This window comes from Corvus brachyrhynchos, unplaced genomic scaffold, assembly GCF_000691975.1.
Source record: "Corvus brachyrhynchos isolate BGI_N302 unplaced genomic scaffold, ASM69197v1 scaffold136, whole genome shotgun sequence".
Taxonomy (NCBI): domain Eukaryota; kingdom Metazoa; phylum Chordata; class Aves; order Passeriformes; family Corvidae; genus Corvus; species Corvus brachyrhynchos.
The window spans coordinates 1,017,168-1,029,885 of NW_008239080.1; the positions used below are offsets into that span (position 1 = coordinate 1,017,168).

Consider the following 12,718-nt stretch of genomic DNA (forward strand, 5'->3'; position numbering starts at 1 on the left):
AAAGAGCTTTTCACAAGCACTTCCAGAAGACAGTCCATTCATTTTATCTTAGGTATTTCCTACAACAGTGGGACTTACTCTGCAGAGATGCCTGTTTTTCCCGCAGCACTGACTGTGTCTGTAGTGCAGGTACTAGTCTAGACTGGAGACCCAGCTTTTAAATAACTTGAGTGAAGTGCCATAAACCCTGGTCAGTAGCTACGCTATAAATACACTATAAACCCTGTAGTTTACAAAGTGACTGGGTTTTCTCCCCTGAAAGAGAACAGCATAGAATCTTTAAGGTTGGAAAATATCTCTGAGATCATTGAGTCCAATCTTTGACCAAACACCACCATATCAACTAAACCATAGTACTGAGTGCCACATCTAATCACCTTTTGAACACTTCCAGGGGTGGTGATTCTACCATTTGCCTGGGCAGCCTGTTCCAATGCCTAACCACTCTTTCAGGGAAGAAATTTTTCCTAATATCCAACCTGAACTTCCACTTGGTGCAACCTGAGGCTATTTCCCCTTGTCCTGTCACTTGTTGCCTTGAACAAGAAACCGACCCCCCTTGCCACAGTCTCCTTTCAGGCAGTTGTAGAGAGCAGTAAGGTCTCCCCTGAGCCTTTGTTTCTCCAGAATAAATAACCCCATTATCTTTAGCTGCTCCTCATAGGACTTGGGGGTTCCATACCCTTCACCAGCTTTGTTGCCCTTCTCGTACAGCACAAGGAACAAAAATCAGTGCATGTTTGATTTTATGTTCTCTCAGCCCTCTCCCCCAGTGCTTTTTACAAACACTAATTTTCACTCACAACATCCTAGCAAAGGAGGTGCTAGTAAGCTTCAGCAGCTTTGAGAAATTAAAATACAGGAAGTCTGAAGTACATACCTGAAGTGATAAAAAGGACTGAGGAATTGCAGTTCCAGTTCTATGTTTGTAAAGTGGTTTTTTTTCTGATTCAATAGAATTTTTTTACCCATTTCTTTTGAAGGTCTCAACATAACTACTTGAGAATCACTCGAATTCTGAAAAGTCTTGGTGAACTTGGATATGAGAGTTTCAAATCTCCTCTGGTAAAATTTATTTTGCATGAAGCTCTTGTGGAAGATACCATTCCCAACATTAAGCAAAGTGCTCTAGAATATTTTGTGTATACTATTAGAGACCGAAGAGAAAGGAGGAAACTGCTGAGATTTGCCCAGCAACATTATACACCCTCAGAGCATTTTATCTGGGGACCCCCAAGAAAACAGAAGTCAGAGGGAAGCAAAGCAAATAAAAAGCCAGCATCTCCAGTTTCTATTCCCAACAGTCATATTTCTAAGCATAAGAAACCAAAAGAGCCCAAGAATACATCGGCAAGTGGAAGTTCAGCTGGTAAAACAACTGAAGAAAGAAAGGTAGAATTCACAAAAAATGGGGAAGAAAATGATCAGGATGAACAAGAAGTGAACTGTGATGCTGTTAGGCAGAACGACAGTGAAAAGAACAGTGACACTGATACCAGCCAGCTTTCAAAATCAGAAGAAAATGATACTTCAGACAGAAAGGAGGACGCTTCTCATTCCAAAAAAGATGATGAAAATCTGAACAATGACTGTGGAAATCACCCAGGAATTACAGAGAAAGATTTATGTAACGCTGAGAATTCTTCAAATGACACATCAGCAGATCTACAAGATAACCTTGATAAGGATACACTTTCAGGGGGGACCACCACAAAAACTAAGGATGAGCTCAAACCATGAGTCTGAGATTTAAAAAAATCTTTGTTTCACATTGAATGAAGCAAATTATTCGTTGCTCCTTCATTTTGGTTGAAATTTCCATCTAGTGTAAGTTCACGAGACTATGCTTGTTGCAAATGCATCAGATTAGGCTTCTATTGTAGGTTAATGAATTTTGTTTTTTTCAACGTCAGTTTATCAGCAGTCAGCCAGGTGTGTCTCTTTAAAACAATTGTGCATACTGAAAGCTAAGTAATTCATTATCTTTTCCAGACAGATTGCACAGAAAAGCTTATCTACTTTTTAAAATTCATGCAGTAGTAAAAAATTAAAGTGTAACAACTAAAAAGGCTTGGAACATCAGAATTTTTAAGTTTCTTTTACGTTTGCTTTAAGTTTTGTTTTCCATTTATGAAATTACTAGAAATTATTTCAAGAACACAGTTTTTACCCTAGTGGGTTTTTTTTTGGAATCTATGGTCATGATTAATAGCAGTATTTGCACAGCATCTTTTACCTTAGATTAGCATCTTTGTTGGAGGCGCTTAACAGTGGATAGCATATATCATGTCCTGTCCAGCTGGAAATCACTGTACACTGAATAAAAGTTTTAACTTAAAAAGAAACTGTATCCACAGCTTTTGGATACAAGGGAAGTTGCACTTTAGACTTCTTGTAGTGCCTGTTAAATTCTCCCTTCTCTTGACTCATTTGTTACAACTAATCTGGGGGGAGGCATCTCTTTGATGACTCAAATTTGGTCCCAGTTTGAAAGCTCTCTATTGATCAGCTGTAATAAGACAACATCCCCAGCTGGGTTCAGTACCTGGAAAGCCTCTGGACAGCTGAAAACAGTGTCTTCATCACAAAGCACTGCCTAATCAGCAAAGCCATCAGAGAAAAGGTCACCAGGCATGTCAAGTTGGGTCTTACTTGAGCTTCGATGTTTCTTGTTCAGTTCTGGTAGGGTCTGCACAATGCAGAGTCACCCGTTGCTGGTCTCAAAGACAAAGGCAGTCCTGATGCTTCTTTCCAGCTGTCTGTTTCCTCTCTTTGCTCTCTATCATAAGTCTCTCACAGTTTTTTATGTTATTTTGATAATCAGCAGAAACTTAAGGCAGGCCAGTCTGTTGTGTATACTATTAGAGACTGAAGAGAAAGGAGGAAACTGCTGAGATTTGCCCAGCAACATTATACACCCTCAGAGCATTTTATCTGGGGACCCAACAAGTAGGAATTTCACTATTGAGATCTTTCCCAGCTTCTGCTGAAGAACTGTCTGCTTTCCCTGAGTAGCTGCTTCTGATTTTCTGCCCTTCAAGTCAAACAAGGTAGTACCCAGCATGTTAGTTGTGCAGAATATGCATTAAAAAATAAGGCAGGTACAACTCACAATTCCTACAGTCCTAAAATACTCTAAAACTTCTGTATGTATTTTCTGTTTAAAAGTGTATGTATTATCCCCTGCTTTTAATGTATTTCTGATTAAATATTATGAGGCAAGAGGCTGACTACAGTTTGAGTGTCAGAATACTACAGGACTTTTTTCAAGTCTTATAACTCAAAATGATGAAGTTTTCAGGGGTATCAGAGCATAGACAAAATGTCTTGTATTCTGTTTTTCTAGTGCCCATCATGGCAATGCATCATCCATTGTTTTCCCCAGGTAGCGCTGGTTCTTGGGATCAAATAGAGTGGCAGTTAGGGATCTTGATCCCTATGGACAAAGATTAGGCTCTTCTCATCCTAAAGAAGCAGGGAAGCAGGAAAATGTATTTCTCCTTCTGTGCTGACTTGTGAGGAAAGGAACTTACATACATGGATTTTTTTTAGGGTAACCCAGATCATTCAAGTAGGCATTAAGTCTGTCTGAGCAGAAATGCCCCAAAGAGTTCCAGCCACCACTTTTTTAAGGCCAGAAAGATCCTGAGAAGCCTTTCACTTTTCCCTGGACTTGAACTGGGATCCCCTTGTTCGTGTTTGCCTTTGACCTTCAGAACAGAAGGGGAAGGAAATGCTGTGATAAAACTGGTCTGTGTAGTTAAGGACTCTGCCCTTCCACGTGTGCAAAGGGAGGACACTTCATTTTCTGCCTATGACTTTTTCAGTCTTGAGTGCCTAACCATGCAAATTTCATAGAGTTGTTTTTACATAGCTATTTCTTGAGTACCATAGGGAAAATTGATACCCTGTGTATAAGGAACAAAACTATAGCATAAGTAGCTGTACAGAGCCTTCAATTTATGGACTTTAGTATTAATGTTCAACACTTTACAGAAAATGCAGAGTATTGAAGTGAAATAAGGGATGCTGGAGGTGTTATATTTATATTGTAATTTGATTGAATATCAATGACCTCAGGAGATCTTTCATCTACTGAAAAAGAAAATCTTGCTCTGATTTTAAACAAAGTTCTTGGGATGTGCGTCCAGAAGGTTTCTCTGCAGTATTCTGTTATGGTGACACAGCTCTCACATGCTTGCTAGTTCAATGTTCGTAATTAAGTACTTAAAATACTTTTAATCTGACAGAGCTGTCTGCCTTAAGGAGCCAGGGTATCTGAAAATACTGTCAAGAACTTTGGCACTTACACCTGTATTAGCTCTGCAATTTTTTATCTTTTTTTTTAAAATCCACAACTCAATATATTTCTCTCAGTTTTCATAGAAGAGTAGTGGCATATCAGTGCCTACAAAGAGCTGTGGGGACTATATAAGTGAGGGGTTTTGTGTCAGATGGGCTCCTGCACTCTCTAATCCTTGTTTTACAGCTTTATCAACAGAATTACTCCCATGGGACACTTCAGCTTTAACTAACAAATTCTGCTCTATGTAAAATGTGATAGTTCATCATTCTTTTCATAGAGGAATTTTTTCTTCTGATTTTGTAAGTACTGAAAAGAAGGATTTATTGCAGGGCAATCATACAGTTTAGCATCCCATTGAGATTTGTGAGGACCAAGTGGGTGCACTGTATGCATTTTTGTTACAGAATCATGGCCTTAGCAACCAGAAGCACCCTGTGCTTGAAGTTTCTAAGTATTGGTTTTCAGGTTTATATACAGTATATATATGTGTGTTGAAATTATTGTATTCTCAAAAATGCCAGTACATAGTTGTTTAACCATTACTTCAGGAACTGAGTGTATGCAAAGAAAGTCAAATCATTTGCTCACTGTTAAATTTCTTTTTGTCTTGCTATATGCTTAAGTATTCAGGGATTTCTGTGTACTTACTACAGTAGAGTATTTTGGCCCAGTGTTTGACTAGATCTGAGCTGTTCATATGTTAATTGAACAGAACCTCCCATAGGAAGGTCTTTTCCTAGTAAGTACATCTGAGTAGCCGCTGGTACTGTTAAGTGGGAGTAGTGTGTACATGCACATGCCTGTGAATTTGACTTTAAGGATCTTTTGGTGAGGGGATATGAATGTGCAACTTGAAACAATGTTACTGAGTACACAGATGCAAGTGAAGGCGATCATACAAATCATGCAAAAATGCAGCACTTTAAGATTAGTTACAGCTCTGTGCCCTACTATGCCAGACACAACTGTGCCTCAGTACCTGATACTGTGTTGGTGCACAGACTGAAGGCTTGGGTACACGAGGTGTGCAGCACAGACCATTCAAAGCAGAAGAGTAGTGTGACATGTGCACATATCTAGGAGCAGGTCTGAGGTCTTCGTGTTCATGTTACTCAAAATCCTGAAGGATGCTAAAAATTAGTGCAATAAGCCTTTGAGAGCTGTTCCCTGGCTTGGGTCAGCTCCTCAGTTTTCTGCTCTAAGATTGCAGCACGCTCATGTATTAGGTATTTGTATAATCATTGTTAATATTTCATGTAACCTAGTGTAAGCCTCCCTGAACTATTCCAGGATAATTCTAATAATCTGCAGTTGCATATATCTGTACTATAAACAGAAGGTTTACAGACCTTAAAAGTTTGTATAATGTTGATGGATGATCCAGTGAGGTAAGACAAGTGACTTTTACTGGATTTAAAGGGAAAGCATTTCTTGTTTGTTTTTAAATAAAATTTATGTATATCTGTTTAATTGGGAGGGTTTTTTTACACCTTTCTTCTTCTGACTGTTGTGATGGTACTGATCCCAATTTATAGTAAGTTATACATGTTTAAGTGAAAATGTAATTTTTTTATACCACACTTTTTCAGGAAACATATAATATTGAATTTCCTTGACAAAAGCTGTATTTATGAATAAGATGCAAGTATGTGAAGCAAGTTTTGCCATTAATAAAAGTGTGACGATACCATGCTGATGATGTATGTTGTCCTCAGAATTGCCAGTGTGGATCAGAACCAAAGATGTTTCTAGCCTTGTGTCCTGCCTCCAGCAGTGGCCACCAACAGATGGTGTGAAAGAAAGAAACTATACAGTGATGCCATTTTTCTCCAGGAATTTTTTGGTTTTTAACTCATGGTTTCTTTCAGCCTCTACACTCCCTTGTGGCTTTGAGTTCCATGTTTTAATAATGTTTTGTGTGGAGAAGGTGATCGCTTATTTGTCTCCGATTCAAGAATTGCTACTGCATTTGAACACTACTAAAAGTACTGCAAGATGAAGAGTAATCCACTTCCAGTCAGTTTTTAAACACCATGGGAGATTCTAATGACAAAATACTTGTTTTTAAGCTGAAGATGTCTGCTGAGGCAGAAACTTTTCCTAAGCTGATTTCAATGCTACCTTACTTGTCCCTTCTGACTACATTTTTACACATAAATCCTTTTGTAGACTAGTATTAAAAGTGTAGATTAAGTGTTAAAAGTGAGATTCCAACTGCAGAACCAGGGTTGATTTATTTTTTTCTTACTGGTGTGAAAGCAAAATCAGTCAAATGGAAAACCTATTCCTAGCCCACATGTGAGTGAGGTACCTCTGGATTTGGAGCAACCAGCATCAATGAATCTAACATTGTGATCATGTAGAAGATAGAAGTACTCTCTGGGGTTTGCTGAGAACCATACTCATCATTCCACATTTTGGTAATTTGTTTTGATACGTGTTCACAGTTCCAGTTTTAACTGGAGTAACTGCTCAAAAGGTATTTTTGATGGCTATCAGAGTCTGAAAATGAGGGATGGGTCAAAAAAGGCCTAAGCATGTACCCCCCCCCCCTCTAATTCACATTATGGTCAACACCATAGATTCACTACCAACAGATATTTAGATGCAGTTCTCCAAGGGGAGTGTAAACTGTGTCTCTGTAATATCTTTGTGCTCGATATTGCCTATGAACTGTTTCTTTTCCTGAAAGCTGTTTTACCTTTACAGCCCTTGTTTTTAAGTACACTTACTTAGGACCTTTGGTGAAAGCAAGAATTTACTTTAAAGAATAGGTTTATTACATGCTGTATGTAATGGACTCCTAAAATGCAGTTCAAAAGCTATAGAGATCAATTCAGTAGAGACCTCGTCTGGCTTTACACTGTAATCACTTCTATATTTATTTTCAAAAGCATTATGCTGTTTGCTGTAAGATAAAAATGTGAGAATTGGCAAATTGTTCTGAAAGAAGTCTCTTCTTAGAAATGTGGCTCTTTAATCCTACCACGCTTACAAGTTCAGTGGCATATTCATCAACTAAAGTTTATTGTGAAATATACTGAATGTACTTACTACTGTGGCTAACCACGTGAAAATTATTGTTTTGCAGTAAAAAAGGTTATGGCACTTATATTTTTGGGATCTGCTGCAGCATGTTTGCTAGTCATTAGTTGCTCTTTTTTCTCTGCGTTTTAATGTATTCCACGGTCATTTGCCCTTTATGGAGTTTGATTTTGGCAACAGATGATTAAGTGTAGTTTTGCACTGATAAAATTTGAAAATATCATAGATTTCATTGTTCAAATGTATTCTAAGAAAAAAGTGCAGTAAAAAGAAAAAAATCCCAAAGCCCAACAATTTTTACTTGCAAAATGGAACAGCTCTATGTCAGTTTTTATGAATGGTCCTGCTCTCTTCTCTGTATTCCTTTGCAGTGTTTAATTACAGAATGCCATGCATGTTTGGTAGTACCAATACCATATGTATGTGGTAAGAGTGGTAACCAGTTTCTGGATTTGTAATGCACTATAAAGAGATATTTTATAATTCTGTAACTGTATGGCAGTGTTATGCCAAAAAAAAAATTGTATAAACATAAAAAGCAATAGTTTATGTTGCTTACTGCTATATTTTAAATCATTTGTAAAATGAAATACTTGGATTTCCTTTCAGGTAAATATATTTTTAATAATAGCTGCCAAAAACTCTGAACTAATAAAGCGTCTTCACTTAGCAGCATTGTTTTAGCAACATGTACAAATATTGTGTAGCTCTAATAATGTGTAATTGCTGTTTGGCACTTGTTTGTATAGTCTTCTGTAAATATATTAACACTTAAAAGTAGGGAATTAAAGGCTCTGGTCCTCCTTTTTTTCGTCAGTGGCAAAATGACCATGGATAGTAGAGGAATGAGGGAAGGGCCAGAGTCAGCTTTTCTAAAAGTCCATGGTTTGTTTTTTAATTTAAGAAAAATGTATACTATGAAAACACTGTTAACATTAAAGAGTAAAATATCCACTATGATCATGCAGGCATAAATCCTCCGGAGCAGTGCCAAAACCAGGCTACTGCTGCTTAAATGTAGCAGGGAAACATTTAACCTGCTGGTTTTATTTATCCCACAGCTGAAGCTGTAGGATTGGATAGCTTCAGCTCTGATTTTGTAGTAAGCTGTTACTCACATGGTGTGACTGTAGATGTATGAAGCTCTATAAAGGGCCCAGCAGATTTGGAAAGGGTTTCCTAATCTCCCATGTTTCTTCTTAAAGAGGAGAAACAGGTTCTCCTTATATAGAAGGAGGACTTCCCATGTGGTGTGTGTCTCAAATCAAGCTTGCTGTTACGATGGCTCTATTAACCTACTTCCATGTTGTCAGGTCACCCAGGGATGGCACTGAACTCCTAGCCAATAATGTGATGTGTCAGCGTGTTGGTCTCCCCAGAAAACTCAGTTACGGCTCCCTGAGGCAGCTGCTGTGGCTCACCTGCCCCTTGGCAAAGTCTGGCTGTCAGGCAGTCACCCTCCCCTGCCCTGGGAGCATAAACTGCACCAAAAAGGGCTGGGGCCTCTGTGGAAACACTTGCTGATATTGCTGGCTGATGCACCTGCAGCTCCAGGCTTTGAGCATGTCTGCAGTAAAAATACTGCTCCTGTGTGAGCAGAGACCCTCATGGGTGCCAGAGCCACTTGTGAAAAGTTATTGGTGCTCATTCCAAGAATAAGAGCCTAAACTGATATCCCAAATTTAGCTGGCCCTAGTTAAATTAAGACTGACCAGCTTCTGGAGGAGGTGTAACAAGGGGCTGATGAACACAGCACCCTGTGCCTTGCCTACTGCCTCCCCTGGCCCAAGGGCAGGCACCCACGTGGAGCACAGTGACCCAGTCTGTCAGGGCCTTCAGCTCAGGAGGGGAGTCACCTGCTCTGTCCCCTCCCACGTGTATCTCTCAGGGTATCCATTCACCTACTTTGCTTTATTTTGGGGGGTAAAATCTAGGAAATTTCCAGCTGTGGGGGTGATGGAGGCGCACAGAGCTCACTTCTGCACTGGAGGGGAGAGCACACAGGGAAGGAAGTGTGCAGCGATTGTGTTTGTGCGAGGCGAGCTGGGAAGCACTTTCATTATGCAGAGTGGTGGTGCAGACAGCCAAAATAAATGGCAACTACTTCTGTTGTTTAGGGAGCTAAACCACAAGGTTTTGTTTTGAAATTGTTTCACTGAAATATTTTTCCAACAGAGATGTGCCGTAAAACTGGGATGAGAATGTTTTATTTTGATACATGCAGATGATCTTGAGCAAGGTCTAAAACATTTATAAAGGCCATATTAATTGCAAAAATGCGATTTAGCTAACCAAACCTGGGAATACTCTTCTTAAAATTACATTTTAATTGATTTATTTTGCTTTGTTTGCCAGGGCTGGATAATGAACTGGAAGAAAAAATATTAAATATCTTCGTTCCCTGGGGTTAATCTGGCCAAGTATTATCCCTGCAAAGTTAAATCAGTAAGTATGACTGGAGAGTATCTACAGTTTAAAAATAATACTCTGAAGAAGCAGTAAAAGTATCTACCAAAGTATTTTGCAACTAAATAAAGACCATTGCTTTTTGGATGTTAGATTCACTTATCTTCACAGCTGCATCACGTTGAAGGCAAACCTTTAGTATGACTTTATTGACTCATTAGTATATATAATGGAACTGGTGCTTCAGCTCCATGAAAGCTGTTCTTTAAAACGTGTCTCTCTTCAGTGGGGGCAGGTAGATGGGATGTTTAGAAACACTAGTGTGCCCTGCTTTGTTTGCACCTTGGCGGGCTGGCACTCCCGGCTGGCACAGGCAACCAGTCCAGTAGAATCTGGGGCCAGAGTCATAACATGGCCCTGCTCCTGCCTCTCCAAAGATGCTGTAATCCAGCACACTTCACTGCCCCACAAGGAGATGAGCTGAAGATTTGGCCTTCTCAGAGATGGCCTGGGATCTGGTCAGGATCCAGGGCTGAGGTGGGATCATCCTGCCTCACCCCTGGGGTCCGATTTGTGAAGGCTGTTATGTGCCCTGTGAGTTTATTGACCTGTCCAAGAGCAATAACTTGCAGAAATTAATGGCAGCTCAGATCTTTCCTTCTGTTTAATCTTGGACTGCACTTTATGGAGCGAGGTTAAAAAGAAAACTATTTTTCACTATGAAAAGCCAATTTAAGAAGGTTTAATTAGGCCCAAGTATTTACCTTGTCTGATAAACTTGCAGAATGCTTTAAAAATATTTTTATATTGTATATGCAATGCATTAAACATTTTGGCAGGAAATATTCTATAGACATTGTAATTTCTAGTCTTACTGAATGTGGGGAGAATGTTTAAAATTCAACTGGCTCTTTCTATTTTTATTTAATGTATAAATCAGGCATAATTCATGCATAGTTCTTTCCAGGTTTAGACATTTATTGAGCACGTTTTATGGTTATAAACGTTTTGTGACAGCTGTTTCAAATTTCAGAATAGAAAAGAAAAAAAAAAAAGAAACCTCACATTTTCACATCTCCAATTTCCTCTGAAAGCTTACACAGGGAAGCTTCGCGTTCTCAGCTTCCAAACTGGCAGCTGAAATTAGAGCCTTGAGTTACTTCTGAGAATTAGGACTAGGGATTTTTAGTCCTACATGGGACCCTCAGTCCATTGTAGACAGATCTATAGTAATTAGTTAACTGAAAATGCAGAAATTTAGTAGAATTGTTCAAAACTACAAGACACCTAATGCTGATACTTAATTAGCAGGTGCTCTCAGGAAGTCTGTGAAGGGTTTCTCTGCATCTAGAGGAAGCTCAGGAGCAGTCTGGTTCTTCAGTCAGATTTGAAAATATTATTATGAAATATGAAATTATCATTAGTTTAACTCTTTTCCTAAAATAAGTTACTTTCTATTTTTCTCCTTTTCTCTTTTTACTTGTCCTCAGTCACCACCATCCCACGCCCAAAGCTGGCACTGCTCAATGATCCTGCCCAGACAGGAGCTGTGAGTGCCCCACACCATGGAGGTGACCTGTGTAACTGGCACTGGTGGCCATGGTCCTGCATGGCCTCAGGCACTGCTGTAGAGGTGATCACACCCAGCTCTTCAATGAGGAAAGCTCATCTACAGTAAACATCTGCTTTTTCCTCCTCCTCCCCAAATTTGATCCTTTTATGATGCTGAATTTTGAAGCAGTTCCCAGTGCTTCAGCTCCTCCCTGCAAGGCTACACACTGCCTGGTCCTGGAGGAGACACTGCTTTCCAGGCTGCAGCAGGTACCTGTTGCTTACTGCTCTTCTCTTGCTCAGCTGCTGCTCCCTCTTCCAAAGCAGAAGCAGTCTTCTCCCAGCTTTCCACACTGCCCTGTGTAAACAATAGATAATAGCCCATCTGTGCATTGCTACGTGTTTTGGGACCTCTTTACTCAACCGTTGTCCATATTTTCAAGGCCTTTGCTGTTATCCCACCCTTTAGATCATGCAGACACCTGGTGCCAAGCTCCATTCACCCAGAGATGGAGACAAACATGTGACCCCTGTGCCAAGGCAGCGCAGCCTTGCTGACACTGAGGAGCAGCAAGAGAAGGCTTCAATCCCTTGGGAAACGGAGAGCCCAGCCCACGTGGGGATTAGCACTGCTTTTAAGGACACACAGGAGGTTGCAGTGAGCCTTCCTGTGGCTTGATATGAAATTTCCCAGAAGGCCACGCTCAGGTATCAGGGTTTGTTTATGGTAATGGAGGCCCAGTGCCATAAAGCTAGCAGAAATATGTCCCAATAGTGCTTTTTAGGAGCTTTTCACCACTTTGGATAAAATGCTGCTGACAACATTTCAATCTTGACGTCTCCTGCAACCATCAGATAATTAGGAAATGTTGCTGAGTCACACCTGCTTTGCGTAAGTGCCTCCCTGGGGCACGACTGGGAATGCTGCTGCCTGTTTCAGATGTGTCCCCAAACAAAGCAGATGTGAATGATTGAGTAACATACCCAGTGGCACATTCTCTGCTGACTCATTTCCTGCACTGCTACTGAGATAACAGGACTCCTACCAGGTAAATTCAAGGCAGAGTTTGGACAGAACTTTGCAAAGATCTTTTAATATAGACTCAGAAGAATGATAAATTTATATAATAAAAGTCACCCTGTAGTTCAAGCATCTTTGCTGGAGAGAATCTGGCTCCTCTGGGACCTGTTTGTTGAAATTAGATGTAGGATGAAATATGTGTCAGAGACAACTCTCCCATCAGCACCTGAGTAAATCCTAGTGAGCACCAGACACTTTTTTCAGAAATAATTTTGGAAATTATACAAATCCCACTGTTTTTGTATAAGAAGACTAAGAGCAAAGGTAAAAATGGGATTTTGCTGACTGAAACCTTTGGTATAAACTAAAAATATAAAATTTTAAAAGTA

At 39.8% G+C, this 12,718-nt stretch overlaps 1 protein-coding gene across 1 annotated transcript in view; it reads left to right on the forward strand.

Annotated features, from left to right (window-relative positions):
* OGFRL1 (opioid growth factor receptor like 1) overlaps window positions 1-8,155 on the forward strand; it is a 14,501-nt gene extending 6,346 nt beyond the window's left edge. Inside the window, exon 7 of the mRNA XM_017739247.1 lies at window positions 984-8,155. Within this exon, the coding sequence (XP_017594736.1) occupies window positions 984-1,740 (757 nt within the window). The 3' untranslated portion in view covers window positions 1,741-8,155. The remainder of the gene's footprint in view (window positions 1-983) is intronic.
* The last annotated feature ends 4,563 nt before the right edge of the window (window positions 8,156-12,718 follow it).